Consider the following 15,000-nt stretch of genomic DNA (forward strand, 5'->3'; position numbering starts at 1 on the left):
AGCTAAGGACCCTGGGACTAAACATCTCCCTCTGCAACTGGATCCTGGACTTCCTGACGGGCCGCCCCCAGGTGGTAAGACTGCTAAATAGCTAACAGAAAACTGATGGGTTCAACCTTATGTTACAGAACAGTCTGTTCATGTACATATTACCTCAACTACCTCAACTAGCCGGTGCCCCCCGCAGATTGACTCTGCACCGGTACCCCCCCTGTATATATATAGCCTCCCTACTGTTATTTTATTTTACTTCTGCTCTTTTTTTCTCAACACTTTTTTTGTTGTTGTTTTTATTTTACTTTTTTATTAAAAATAAATGCACTGTTGGTTAAGGGCTTGTAAGTAAGCATTTCACTGTAATGTCTGCACCTGTTGTATTCGGCGCATGTGGTGTGTGTAGGTTAGTGTCATTGGGTTCAGCAGTAACTGATGGGTTCAACCTTATGTTATTGAACCCCCCCCCCCACCACAGAACAGTCTGTTCAGAGGGATGTATCATTGGGTTCAGCAGTAAACTGATGGGTTCATTATTTACCACAGTGCAGCAGCAGAGCTGATGGAGCCAGAGATAGATGCAGAGATATGGGGTACGTCCCAAATGGCACCCTATTCCCTATTTAGTGCACTACTTTTCACCAGAGCCCTATGAGCTAGTAGTGGTGCGCTGATTAGGGAACAGGGTGCCATTTTGGGACACAGGGGTATGACTGTGAATGGAGGCTCATTACAGCACATTACAGTGCTCTGTTACCCGTGGAGTTCCACATGGCTGCTGAACGGAGCAGAGCAGGGAGCAGTGCATTGTGGGGTTAATGATATGGAATGAGAGGGGAGAGAGGACTCAGCTGGGTGACAACCCACCAACACCCCCCTCTCTCTCTCTCTCTCTCTCTCTCTCTGTCTCTTTCTTTCTCTCTCTCTCTCTCTCTCTGTCTCTTTCTTTCTCTCTCTCTCTCTCTCTCTCTCTCTCTCTCTCTCTCTCTCCCTCTCTCTCTGTCTCTCTCTCTCTCTGTCTCTTTCTTTCTCTCTCTCTGTCTCTCTCTCTTCTCCCCTCTCTCTCTGTCTCTCTCTCTCTGTCTCTTTCTTTCTTTCTCTCTCTCTCTCTCTCTCTGTCTCTCTCTCTCTCTCCCTCTCTCTCTGTCTCTTTCTTTTCTCTCTCTCTCTCTCTCTCTCTCTCTCTCTCTTCTCTTCTCTCTACCTCTCTATCTCTATCTCTCTCTCTGTCTGTCTCTCTCTCTCTCTCTCTCTCTCTCTCTCTCTCTCTCTCTCTCTCTCTCTCTCTCTCTCTCTGCATGCTGGGAGTGTTTGGTGCGTGCTGGGAATTGTTTGAGTGAGTGCTAAGTGCGAGTGTTGTGTAGAGTTAGATATCCTGGGTTTTCCTTTTCTTGGTGATATCCTTTTTTTCTTCTATGCATGATTAAGGTTATTATTTCTATTTTTTTGTTGCGGTAGAATTAAGTATATTGTTTTTCGTGTCGAAATTACCCTGATTTTGGTGGGGATGGCGGCCCGAATCGGGACGCCGTCCCTGTCACTTCGGCACGGCTTTAGGTGTGTTACTGAAGCTACTGTCACGGTGGAAGAGGTTTTGGTCGCCGTAGGAGAGAAGGTAGGATATGAGAATGTTGCTTATGCGTCACGGATGAATAAAGCGGTGGTGGTATTTCTTAAAGAAGAGCGCCTTGTTGATCGTATGGTTGAGCATGGCATACTTCTTAAAGGAATGTTTATTCAAGTTACGCCGCTTTTTTCTCCGTCAACAAGGGTAACGATTTCAAATGTACCGCCGTTCATTCCAAATGAGCTATTGGAGCGCGAGTTATTGCGCTTTGGGAAGTTTGCAAGTTCAATTAAGGTTGTCCCATTGGGTTGCAAACACCCGGCGTTGAAACAGGTAATGTCGTTTCGGCGACAGGTGTTTATGTTTTTGGACTCACCGGAACAGACTTTGGAGTTATCGTTTAAAGTCAAGTATGACAATAGATTGTATATGGCTTATGCTAGTACAGGTAGTCAACGGTGTTTTGAGTGTGGGGATGTTGGTCATAAGCGACATGCTTGCCCAAAAAGGGAGAAGGCAGAGGGAGGGGCGCAGGTGGTCCTCGTAACGCCTGGGCCCACTGATGTAGGAAGAGGTGGGCTGACAGTGGTAGAGCAGCCGCACGCATCTGTTGCTGAGGAACAAGTTGTCCGTGTTGAGGGCACAGAGGTGCAACTTGTACCAGAGGGAAATGTTATGCAGGGGGATTTTTTTGTTGTAGAAGGTAAGGATGGATCTGAAGGGCCATTTCCTCAGACTGGTGAGGAGGTGCCCAGTACGAGTGCTGTGGTACAGGAGGGGGGTACATGTGGAGCTAATCTCCCAGGTAGTGGAGGCGATGCCCACTACAAGTAATGGGTTACAGGAGAGGGTTCATGTGGAGCTCATCTCCCAGGTAGTGGAGGAGATGCCCACTATGAGTGCTGGGGTACAGGGGGGCTAGTCTCCCAGGTAGTGGAGGAGATGCCCACTATGAGTGCTGGGTTACAGGGGGGCTAGTCTCCCAGGTAGTGGAGGAGATGCCCACTACGAGTAATGGGGTTCAGGTGGGGCTAGTCTCCCAGGTAGTGGGGGGAGATGCCCACTACGAGTAATGGGGTTCAGGTGGGGCTAGTCTCCCAGGTAGTGGAGGAGATGCCCACTACGAGTAATGGGGTTCAGGTGGGGCTAGTCTCCCAGGTAGTGGAGGAGATGCCTGGTACGAGTGATGGGGTGCAAGTGGAGAGTGTTGAAAGGGATGTGGTAGAGGGGAGTCAGTGGTCTGTGGCCTCAGTTGAGGAGGATCAGGAGAAGGATATGGATATGGATATCTCTCTTGATACGGTATCAGCTGGTGAGGACTCAATTTACGATCTAGAGGAGGTAAAAGGGTTTCTGGATCAGACTTTGGGGAAATCTGTCAAATTGGCAGATTATTTTGATGTTGATAAGTTTGTGAGGTCAGCTGTGATGTTACAGAAGACGGTGGGGTTAGACCAGTTGAGTGAGAAGAAGCGGTTTCGCTTGAGGAAATTTGTTACTGCTGTTGCAGCAGCAAAGGGTGGTGGGAAACGTGGTCAGGGTAAGAGAAAATTTAAATAATGATGATGATTATGCCTCATAGGGTGTTCTATTCTCTTTGTCTGGTTTCTCTGTGGTATCTTCTGCTTTTCCTTTTTCTTTTCTATATGGAGGTACTAAGGGTAGGTTCTCTCAACATTAATGGAGGAAGGGACAGGAATAAGAGGGCTTGGGTATTAGAAGTAATAAAACAGAAAAGGCTTAATGTAGTTTTCCTACAGGAGACACATAGTGATGAGGAAAATGCGGCTGACTGGGGTATGTGGTGGGAGGGGCAGCATATACTCAGTCATGGTACTAATTTCAGTGCTGGGGTGGCAATCTTGTTTTCTTCAGGCTTAGGGGTGACTGTGGTATCTACAACAGAGATTGTCAAGGGTCGGGTTTTATTGGTCAAGGTGGATGTTATGGGTTTTTTTTATTTATTTTTTTATGTTTATGCTCCTAATGAGGGTACAGAGCGTATTGTTGGTTTTGATAAAATAAAGGAAACCTTAAGACAGTGTGACCAAGAGGGGTGTATGGTTTTAGGGGGGGACTGGAACTGTACAGTGGATTTTACTGTTGATCGCACCGCTGAAGAACCTCACCTGCGGTCAGCCACTTGCCTGTCTGGTCTGTTAACTGAGTTTGAGCTTTCTGATGTGTGGAGAGTAAGGAATGCAAAAGTTAGGCAGTACACATGGCTAAAAGTTAATGAAGGTCATGTCAGTGCAGCAAGGTTAGACAGGTTGTATGTATCTGAGCAATACTGTAGTAGGGTTGGAAGGTGTGACATCACTCCTGTGGGTTTCTCTGATCACCATATTGTCACTGTTGATATTCACTTGTCCTGTCCACGAAGGTCATCATCTTATTGGTATTTTAATGTTAAATTGTTACATGATGTCATGTTTTGTGAAAGGTTTTTGTTGTTTTGGGAAAAATGGAGGGTTACAAAAGGGAATTTTGAGTCCTTGAGACAATGGTGGGAGGTTGGGAAGGCCCAAATACGATTATTTTGTCAACAGTATACTGCTCTGTCTCGAATTGAAGTTAAAGAGACTATCAGGGCCCTTGAGCAGAACATTAAATCTATTGAATTGAAGTTGCTCACTCAGAATGACCCCCGGACTAGTCATGAACTTACAGGACAAGAAACATGAATTGAGGTCGTTTCTGCATGAAAGAGTGAAGGGTGCCTTGATTAGGTCTCGTTTCGCTTCCCTCAAGGATATGGATGCTCCTAGTGCTTTTTTTTTTAACCTAGGACAGTCGACATTGCAACGTAAACAGATGGTCTGCCTTCGTCTCCCTGATGGGAAGGTGACCACGGATGACAGTGAAATGCGTCAACATGCCGTGGATTTCTATTCTGCCCTCTATAAGGCGGAGGATTGTGACTCTCTGTGTACTGAACAGTTGTTACACGGTCTTCCTCAATTGGGACCTGAGCAAAGAGTCGCATTGGACTCTGACATTACACTGCAAGAGCTTTCCACAGCAGTTATGCAGCTCTCAACAGGCCGAGCCCCTGGCATTGATGGTTTACCATCTGAGTTTTACAAGCACTTTTGGGGGTCTATTGGGGAGGATTTTTATGAAGTGGTGTGTGAATCTTTTCATGAGGGCTCTCTTCCTGTATCTTGTCAACGTGCGGTACTTTCACTGTTGCCAAAAAAGGGGGATTTGGCTCTCATAAAAAATTGGAGACCTGTTGCTTTGCTGTGTGCAGAATATAAAATTGTTTCTAAATGTCTCTCAAACAGGTTGAAAGAGTATCTGGGATTGTTGGTCCACAAGGACCAGTCCTACTGTGTACCTGATCGCTCTATTGTTGACAACTTGTTTCTAATAAGAGATGTTTTGGACATTTGTAAACTGTCTGATGTAAATGTGGGTTTACTTTCTTTGGATCAGGAGAAGGCTTTTGATCGTGTGGACCACCAGTACTTGTTTAAAACAATGAAAGCCTTTGGGTTTGGGGATGTTTTTTGTCTTGGATGAAGTTACTGTATGCTGGGGCCTCGTGTATGGTGAAGGTGGGGGTGGTTTGAGTTGTCCCATCCCTGTCCAAAGGGGCATCAGGCAGGGATGCCCAATTTCAGGGCAGTTATACAGTCTGGCGATTGAACCAATGCTTTGTTTTTTAAGAGCGAAGCTTACTGGTTTCTCTGTGCCAGGTGTAATGAAGGGTCCCACGATAGCACTGTCTGCGTATGCAGATGACGTGACAGTTTTTATTACAGGGGATGAGGATGTTAAGGTTCTCTCAGACGCCTTAAAGGTGTATGGGGGGGCCTCCTCAGCTAGAGTCAATTGGGGAAAGAGTGAAGCGCTGTGGGCAGGCCAGCTTCAGATGGGGTCCGCTCCACGGTTACCAGGGGGGCTTCAGTGGGGCAGAGATGGGATGAAGACTTTGGGGGTTTTTCTAGGCTCCGATGTCTTTCAGAAAAAGAACTGGGAGGGTGTAGTGGAGAAAGTGTGTGCCAGACTGTCAAGATGGAAATGGGTGCTGCCCCAGCTGTCTTATAGGGGAAGGGTACTGGTAGCTAATAACCTAGCTGCCTCTACCCTGTGGCACAGACTAATGATTTTACAGCCACCAAAGGGTCTGATACAAGAGCTTCAGAGGACCCTTGTCAACTTCTTCTGGTCTGGACAACATTGGATTAAAGCTGCAGCCCTGTACCTGCCACTGCACGAGGTTCAAGCAGCCCAGAGACTGTTGTACAGTGACGGTTCTAGCTGGGTTGACACAGCCTACGCATTGATGAGGAGAGCGGGCTGTTTGGGCTTAGACAAGCACCTTTTCCTCTTAAAACTGGAGGGGGGTGAGTTGCCTGGCCTGACTCCATTTTATGAGTCTGTTATGCAGGCTTGGAGAGTTCTGGTCAAGTCCCGTAAGGCCTGCACGCCACCAGGGATGTGGCTTTTTGAAGAGCCTCTTTTTCACAACACTGCCATCCAGTCCCGTGTTCTGGGTTCAGCTAGCCTACGTTCATGCCTGTTAGGCGTGGGGTGTACTAAGCTGGGTCATCTGATGTGGAACAGGAATAGGTCGTTGGAGGAGCTGGGAGAAAGAGCGGGGATCCGATCGTCTCGCCTACTGAGGAAGGTCGTCGCTGAGGTCTGTGATTCCTTGCCAGTACTTCATCTGCAGTATGTGTCTGACACTTCCAATTCTGATCGGTGGAAGGAGGGTCTGGATTATGTGTTCCCTGCACTGATTGTTAGTGCTGCGGCGGGGGGCATTCGAGGAGGACGTGGGGATGCTGCTTTCCTTCGATACCCCGGAGCTGGGGGAGTTCAAGGAGGTGGGAAAGAAGGCCATGTACAGAATATGTGTAAAGGTGTCCCATGCCTCTTCCCTGGAAGGGGTAAAATCGACGAGGTGGGCGGGTGTGCTTGGTCCAGGTGCCTCCCCAAAAGGCTGTTGGCGAACACTATACAAACTGCCTATTGATAAGAGGACAGCTGACCTCCAATGGAGGATAATACATGGAGCCATAGCCACCAACATGTATCTGGTACACCTGGATCCTACTGTTGGGGAGGGGTGTCCATTCTGTGCTCAGTCTGAAACTCTGGCACATCTGTTTTTACAGTGTCCCAGGTTGGTCGGGATGACTGACCTGATCACTAATTGGTTCTCAGCTCTGGGAGAGGTTTTCTCTTCCCAACTGTATATATTTGGGCCAAAGTACAGGTTTAGTCAGAAAGCTGTAGTTGTGTTGCTTAATTTTGTGTTAGGGGCAGCAAAATTAGCCATATGGAAGACCCGAAAGAACAGTATTCGGGGACAGGGGTCTGTGGATGTGGTGGGAATGCTGGAGGGAATGTTGGCAGCAAGACTAAGAATTGAGTTTGCTTATTATAAACTGGTCAACAATATTGATCTGTTTATGAGTATATGGGGTATTCAGATGCTGTTGTGTTCTGTTACTGTGGAGGAGGAATTGGAGTTGTGTTTTTAATTGATGTGTAAATACGGTTTTGTATGAGTATTTGTGTGGTGGGCTCCCAGACCCAATAAAGATTATTTAAAACTCAAACTCTCTCTCTCTCTCTCTCTCTCTCTCTCTCTCTCTCTCTCAATTCAATTTCAATTGCTTTATTGGCATGACGTAACAATGTACATATTGAATTTTCCTCTCTCTCTCTCTCTCTCTCTCTCTCTCTCTTTCTCCAGGCCTCAGTAACATCATTGGCATAATCGTCTACATATCAGCTAACTCTGGTGACCCAGGTCAGAGTGACAGTAAGAAGAGTTACTCCTACGGCTGGTCCTTCTACTTCGGGGCGTTGTCCTTCATCATGGCAGAGATGGTGGGTGTCCTGGCGGTCCACATGTTTATAGAGAAACACCGTAAGCAGAGGGCCAAGTCCCGCACCGAGCTCATCAAGAAATCAGCCTTCAGCCGCATACCTTCCTACCGTTACCGCTTCCGGCGCCGCTCCAGCATCCGTTCCTCTGAGGCGCCCAGCCGGGATGCCTCTCCCATCGGCAAGGGGGGTTACACCGGCCCGGCAGCCTCCGACCTCCCCATGTATACGCTCACCCCCCGCGAAGCGGGAACCAAGGCCGCCATGGGGGCACTGCTCAATTCGGAGAGGGAGTTTCTACAGGGCGGTACTCTGACCAATACCAAGGACTACGGCAAAGACGCGGCCAATAGGAGAACCACGCCCGTCTGAGGGAGGCGGGACCTAGGAGATGATTGGATGGGAGCTGGATGATGATGATGATGATGATGAGAGACAGTGAGGGAGGAAGAGGAGAGGCATTATGACCTTTCACTACTCTGCCCCCCCCCCTCCAGGGGATTGGAGTTAGACGTTGTTCCTAACCACAGATCTAGGATCAGATTCCCACTAAACTTTTAACCCTAACCTCAACCACTAGTGGGGGGGATGAAGACAGATCAGTCCCTGGATCAGTGCTTAGGACCAGCTACTATCTACGACAAGAGGAGGGACCCCGTTTTTTGAGCTCTGAACTTTTAACTGTGAACTCTGACCCCTAACCCCTCCCCTCCATTTAGGGTCACTCAGTAGCAGGATGTGTGTTGTGTCGGCTTCTACCCTTCCACTGTTTCTATACTAGTTCTTTCGGTTGCAAAATTTTCCAGAAATCCCGGTTCGGAGGGCTCCGGATTCCCTCCTGATTCCAGGAATCTTCCAACCAGGATTTCTGGAAAACCTGAGAATTTGGGAGAAGTTAGCAGAATTTTACAACCCCTATCAGTTATATTTAACAGAACAGGTAGACCACCCCCCCCTCCCCCCCACACCTTTCCCCAAATTCCCAGGTTTTCCAGAAATCCCGGTTGGATGGTTCGAGGAATCTTCCAACTAGGATTTCTGTAAAAGTGGTGAGTTTTGGGCAAGTTACAGGAATATTTAAACCCTTAGGAGAGCTGATCCTAGGAGGTTAACTTCAACCTGGAGTATATTTAACTCTTTGATGGTAAATGTTAGATCATTGGTGCTTCCTTCTCCTCTTTACTCCTTAACACCAGAATGTCACCTCCTGTCCTTCTCCTCATTACTCCTTAACACCAGAATGTCACCTTCTGTCCTTCTCCTCATTACTCCTTAACACCAGAATGTCACCTCCAGTCCCTCACCCACACCCTCCACCCCCATCCCTTACTCTCACCTATCCCTCACCCCTCCGCCCCATTCCTCACCCCCCCCAATCCCTCCTCCCCATTCCACATCCCTCTCCCTCACCCACAACCCCATCCCTCACCCCTCCTCACCCCTTTTCCTAAATCTCTGTCCTTCCTCCCTCACTCCTCAACAAGGTCCTTCCTTATTGCCCTTCACTGTCACCTGTAGGGTAGAACTTAAGTTTTGACGTATTTTAAAGAAAATGTGTTATAATGTTATAATGTTGGCTCAACGGGGAGACTGGAGACCTGGAGAGATGTGCATGATTAGAAGGAAGGATGGATTTGTAGAGTATTGAAATGGGGCCCGTGGGAAGGAAGGATGTATTTGTAGAGTATTGAAATATGGGCCCGTGGGAAGGAAGGATGTATTTGTAGAGTATTGAAATGGGGCCCGTGGGAAGGAAGGATGTATTTGTAGAGTATTGAAATGGGGCCCGTGGGAAGGAAGGATGTATTTGTAGAGTATTGAAATATGGGCCCGTGGGAAGGAAGGATGTATTTGTAGAGTATTGAAATGGGGCCCGTGGGAAGGAAGGATGTATTTGTAGAGTATTGAAATATGGGCCCGTGGGAAGGAAGGATGTATTTGTAGAGTATTGAAATGGGGCCCGTGGGAAGGAAGGATGTATTTGTTGAGTATTGAAATGGGGCCCGTGGGAAGGAAGGATGTATTTGTAGAGTATTGAAATGGGGCCCGTGGGAAGGAAGGATGTATTTGTAGAGTATTGAAATGGGGCCCGTGGGAAGGAAGGATGTATTTGTAGAGTATTGAAATGGGGCCCGTGGGAAGGAAGGATGTATTTGTAGAGTATTGAAATGGGGCCCGTGGGAAGGAAGGACGTATTTGTAGAGTATTGAAATGGGGCCCGTGGGAAGGAAGGATGTATTTGTAGAGTATTGAAATGGGGCCCGTGGGAAGGAAGGATGTATTTGTAGAGTATTGAAATGGGGCCCGTGGGAAGGAAGGATGTATTTGTAGAGTATTGAAATGGGGCCCGTGGGAAGGAAGGATGTATTTGTAGAGTATTGAAATGGGGCCCGTGGGAAGGAAGGATGTATTTGTAGAGTATTGAAATGGGGCCCGTGGGAAGGAAGGATGTATTTGTAGAGTATTGAAATGGGGCCCGTGGGAAGGAAGGATGTATTTGTAGAGTATTGAAATGGGGCCCGTGGGAAGGAAGGATGTATTTGTAGAGTATTGAAATGGGGCCCTGTGAGTTCTTCACAGAACTGATACTGCATCTTCTCAGCTCTCTCTCCCCCTCTCTCTCTCTCCCCTCCCCCTCTCTCCCCCCTCCTCTCTCTTTCTCTCTCTCTCCCCCTCCTCTCTCTTTCTCTCTCTCTCTCTCCCCCCCCTCTTTCTCTCTACACTGCCAGTTGTCTATTCTCATGCCCAGACCAACCACCACAGCGACTCCTCCTCCGTCATACATGTAGAAAGCTGTGTTCCATCCGTCGTAACGTGTATAACACTGTAAACATGTGATTCATGTGACTTGGCTTCGGCAGTCCCTCAATCTTTCACTTATTCATACATCAGGACTGTACATGTAGAAAGCTATATTTACTCAAGTCATACATGTTCCACACTGTACGTGACGTCATACATGTTTCATACTGTACGTGATGTCATACATGTTCCATACTGTACGTGATGTCATACATGTTCCATACTGTACGTGACGTCATACATGCAGAAAGAAACAAACTAACTCAACCAGAGACAGAGAGAGAAGGAGAGAGAGAGAGAAGGAGAGAGAGATACAGAGAGAGAGAGAGAGAGAGATACAGAGAGAGAGAGAGAGAGAGAGAGAGAGAGAGAGAGAGAGAGAGAGAGCGAGAGAGAGAGAGAGAGATAAAGAGAGAGCGAGAGAGAGAGAGAGCGAGAGAGAGAGAGAGCGAGAGAGAGCGAGAGAGAGAGAGAGAGAGAGAGAGAAGGAGAGAGAGAGAGATAAAGAGAGAGAGAGAGAGATAAAGAGAGAGAGAGAGAGAGAGAGAGAAGGAGAGAGAGAGCGAGAGATGGAGAGAGAGAGAGAGATAAAGAGAGAGAGAAGGAGAGAGAGAGATAGTGAGAGAAGGAGAGAGAGAGATAGAGAAGGAGAGAGAGCGAGATAGAAAGAGAGAGAGATGGAGAAGGAGAGAGAGAGAGAGAGAGAGAGATGGAGAGAGAGAGAGAGAGAGAGAGAGAGAGAGAGAGAGAGAGAAGGAGAGAGAGAGAGATAAAGAGAGAGAGAGAGAAGGAGAGAGAGAGAAAAAGAGAGACAGAAAGAGAGAGAGAGAGACAGAGAGAGAGAGGGGCAGAGAGAGAGAGAGAGAAGAGAGAGAGAGAGAGAGAGAGAGAGAGAGAGAGAGAGAGAGAGAGAGAGAGAGAGAGAGAGAGAGAGAGAGAGAGAGAGAGAGAGAGAGAGAGAGAGAGAGAGAGAGAGAGAGAGAGAGAGAGAGAGAGAGAGAGAGAGAGAGAGAGAGAGAGAGAGAGAGAGATAAAGAGAGAGAGAGAGAAGGAGAGAGAGAGAGAGATAAAGAGAGAGAGAGAGAGATAAAGAGAGAGAGAGAGAGAGAGAGAGAGAGAGAGAGAGAGAGAGAGAGAGAGAGATAAAGAGAGAGAGAGAGAAGAGAGAGAGAGAGAGAGAGAGAGAGAGAGAGAGAGAGAGAGAGAGAGAGAGAGAGAGAGAGAGAGAGAGAGAGAGAAGGAGAGAGAGAGCGAGAGATGGAGAGAGAGAGAGAGATAAAGAGAGAGAGAAGGAGAGAGAGAGATAGTGAGAGAAGGAGAGAGAGAGATAGAGAAGGAGAGAGAGAGAGATAGAAAGAGAGAGAGATGGAGAAGGAGAGAGAGAGAGAGAGAGATGGAGAGAGAGAGAGATAAAGAGAGAGAGAAGGAGAGAGAGAGATAGTGAGAGAAGGAGAGAGATAGAGAGAGACAGAGAGAACCTCCTGTATAATATGTCTATCCCCCGCCTCTAAACGTTGACAGTGTTTTATAGCGGTAATGAAACATGAAAACAACAACACTAAGTTGACGATAGAATAGTCCACTTCTATCATGGTAAATAAATCCATAATAAAGGTGTTTTAAAGTCTCTAAACTGTTTCAGTTATCATGCTGTGCTCTATCTTCTACCATGCCACATGACCAGGGAGTGAATGCATAACACCATTCACCTTAAATTAGAATTGTTAGCATACATACCTATTGCGCTAAATTAGCTTTGTTAGCATACCCATATGGCTAAATTAGCATTAGCATTTACTAGCTTGAAAACGTGAGTTGCGTTTATGTGCGTTTACTACCATGTCAATGTCCATGATGCCTATACAGTGCTTGACTTGGGGTTAGGGTTAGCAGGAGTTAGGTTTACGAGGAGCTCACCAGAACTGAGTAACAGCACCTCAAATATTCTACTGCTTTAGTTCTTGCACCTCTCTTTAAAAAAAAAATATTAGCTCAAAAGTATTGCAGAGTTTTTGCAACTAAATATAAACAGTACGGTCACCCAAAATGATTCTCAGCACCTATTTCAGTCCAAGTCCAGCAGTGCTCCTATATAGCCTCCTGAACAGCCATCTATGACAGCCTCCTGATGTAAATAGTAGATAGACTATGCTACGCTAATGTAATGCTAGGCTACGCTAATGTAATGCTAGGCTACGCTATGTAATGCTAGGCTACGCTATGTAATGCTAGGCTACGCTAATGTAATGCTAGGCTACGCTATGTAATGCTAGGCTACGCTAATGTAATGCTAGGCTACGCTATGTAATGCTAGGCTACGCCACCCAACCTCAAGACAAGGTGACTAACAACACATTCGTTATGAGCATACAAGGGCTTCTTCCATACACTCGCCGTTGGTGTCTCCCGTTTGACACGAAGACATATTTATATTTAGAACTAACAGCTCCAGCTAACAGTTAAAGGCCCCTGATGCAGCCGTTTTATATCAATATCAAATCATTTCTGGGTAACAGTTAAGTACCTTACTGTAATAGTTTTCCATTGAAATGGGCAAAAATTACTTTTTTATTAAAAATAAAAAAAACGATTTCTCAAGTGAGGATTTTGCTAGGACCGTCTGGGAGTGGTCTGAGTGGGGGAGGGGAAAAAACTGACCACTACTAGCTGTTATTGGCAGAGAGGTTTGGAACTCTCTTTGTTATTGGTCTATTAACCAATTTACTGCATGGTGATGTCACCATGGAAAGCCGAAACTCCCCCCCCCACTTTTACAATGTTAGTTTCATCAGCTGTTGTACAATATGATATATTAACAAAAGAAAAACAGAATTTTGACTGCACTGGGCCTTTTTAACCAGCTGAACAACTACTGCTTACTGTGTAGGCTCGTCGACTGAACCTCTCTGCTGTGCTGCTTGATGCTAAAACACTGTTCTACGGCAGGGTGGGATCCTTACTGCGTAGGCTCGTCGACTGAACCTCTCTGCTGCTTGATGCTAAAACACTGTTCTACGGCAGGGTGGGATCCTTACTGCGTAGGCTCGTCGACTGAACCTCTCTGCTGCTTGATGCTAAAACACTGTTCTACGGCAGGGTGGGATCCTTACTGCGTAGGCTCGTCGACTGAACCTCTCTGCTGCTTGATGCTAAAACACTGTTCTACGGCAGGGTGGGATCCTTACTGCGTAGGCTCAGCCGACTGAACCTCTCTGCTGCTTGATGCTAAAACACTGTTCTACGGCAGGGTGGGATCCTTACTGCGTAGGCTCGTCGACTGAACCTCTCTGCTGCTTGATGCTAAAACACTGTTCTACGGCAGGGTGGGATCCTTACTGCGTAGGCTCGTCGACTGAACCTCTCTGCTGCTTGATGCTAAAACACTGTTCTACGGCAGGGTGGGGATCCTTACTGCGTAGGCTCGTCGACTGAACCTCTCTGCTGCTTGATGCTAAAACACTGTTCTACGGCAGGGTGGGATCCTTACTGCGTAGGCTCGTCGACTGAACCTCTCTGCTGCTTGATGCTAAAACACTGTTCTACGGCAGGGTGGGATCCTTACTGCGTAGGCTCGTCGACTGAACCTCTCTGCTGCTTGATGCTAAAACACTGTTCTACGGCAGGGTGGGATCCTTACTGCGTAGGCTCGTCGACTGAACCTCTCTGCTGCTTGATGCTAAAACACTGTTCTACGGCAGGGTGGGATCCTTACTGCGTAGGCTCGTCGACTGAACCTCTCTGCTGCTTGATGCTAAAACACTGTTCTACGGCAGGGTGGGATCCTTACTGCGTAGGCTCGTCGACTGAACCTCTCTGCTGCTTGATGCTAAAACACTGTTCTACGGCAGGGTGGGATCCTTACTGCGTAGGCTCGTCGACTGAACCTCTCTGCTGCTTGATGCTAAAACACTGTTCTACGGCAGGGTGGGATCCTTACTGCGTAGGCTCGTCGACTGAACCTCTCTGCTGCTTGATGCTAAAACACTGTTCTACGGCAGGGTGGGATCCTTACTGCGTAGGCTCGTCGACTGAACCTCTCTGCTGCTTGATGCTAAAACACTGTTCTACGGCAGGGTGGGATCCTTACTGCGTAGAACGACCGGGACACCCCATGGGGGCGGCGCACAATTGGCCCAGCGTCGTCCAGGGTAGGGGAGGGAATGACCGGGCAGGGGATGTAGCTCAGTTGGTAGAGCATGGCATTTGCAACGCCAGGGTTGTGGGTTCGATTCCCACGGGGGGCCAGTATGAAAAAAAATAAAAAAAATAATAATGTATGTACTCACTAACTGTAAGTCGCTCTGGATAAGAGCGTCTGCTAAATGACTAAAATGTAAATGTAAATGTATCCTTATCTAGCTTCACTCTATACCCTGTAGCTTACGCTTAGGTTGAAGTTAGGTTAGGGTTAGGTAGGTAGTTAGTTAGTTAGTTAGGTAGGTAGTTAGTTAGTTAGTTAGTCCTCTATACTCAGCTACAGTATAAAACCCCACAGTTATCAGCCTCATTAAGACAATGTGACCTCTGGTGACCTCCTCTCTCTCTCAGGGGGTCAGGGGTCACGTGTTAGGGTCAAACTAGGGTCAAAGATCAAACTGCCATCCATGAGTCATACATTGGCCTCCCGGCATGCATCAGCGACATCATCGGCTTCCGACGCTGACATCACATCCTGTCACATCTCAGACGGCGCTCTATCCCCTACGTAGAAGTGCACTACTTTACTACACTACTTTACTGCACTACTTTACTACACTACTTTACTACACTACACTACTTTACTACACTACTTT

At 47.3% G+C, this 15,000-nt stretch overlaps 1 protein-coding gene across 2 annotated transcripts in view; it reads left to right on the top strand.

Annotated features, from left to right (window-relative positions):
* Nucleotides 1-15,000, top strand: part of LOC121540882 (voltage-dependent calcium channel gamma-3 subunit-like) — a 75,491-nt gene that overhangs the window by 58,940 nt on the left and 1,551 nt on the right. The window contains exon 5 of one of the 2 annotated variants that reach the window (XR_006658681.1): nucleotides 7,272-8,454. Coding sequence is in view for 1 of the 2 variants with exons in the window: in XM_041850002.2 (XP_041705936.1) it covers nucleotides 7,272-7,777 (506 nt within the window). In the remaining variant the exon portion in view is untranslated. Of the gene's footprint in view, nucleotides 1-7,271; nucleotides 8,771-15,000 lie in introns of those variants that run through there. The other variant, XM_041850002.2, reaches the window with a different exon arrangement.

This window comes from Coregonus clupeaformis, unplaced genomic scaffold (assembly GCF_020615455.1).
Source record: "Coregonus clupeaformis isolate EN_2021a unplaced genomic scaffold, ASM2061545v1 scaf0450, whole genome shotgun sequence".
Lineage (NCBI taxonomy): Eukaryota > Metazoa > Chordata > Actinopteri > Salmoniformes > Salmonidae > Coregonus > Coregonus clupeaformis.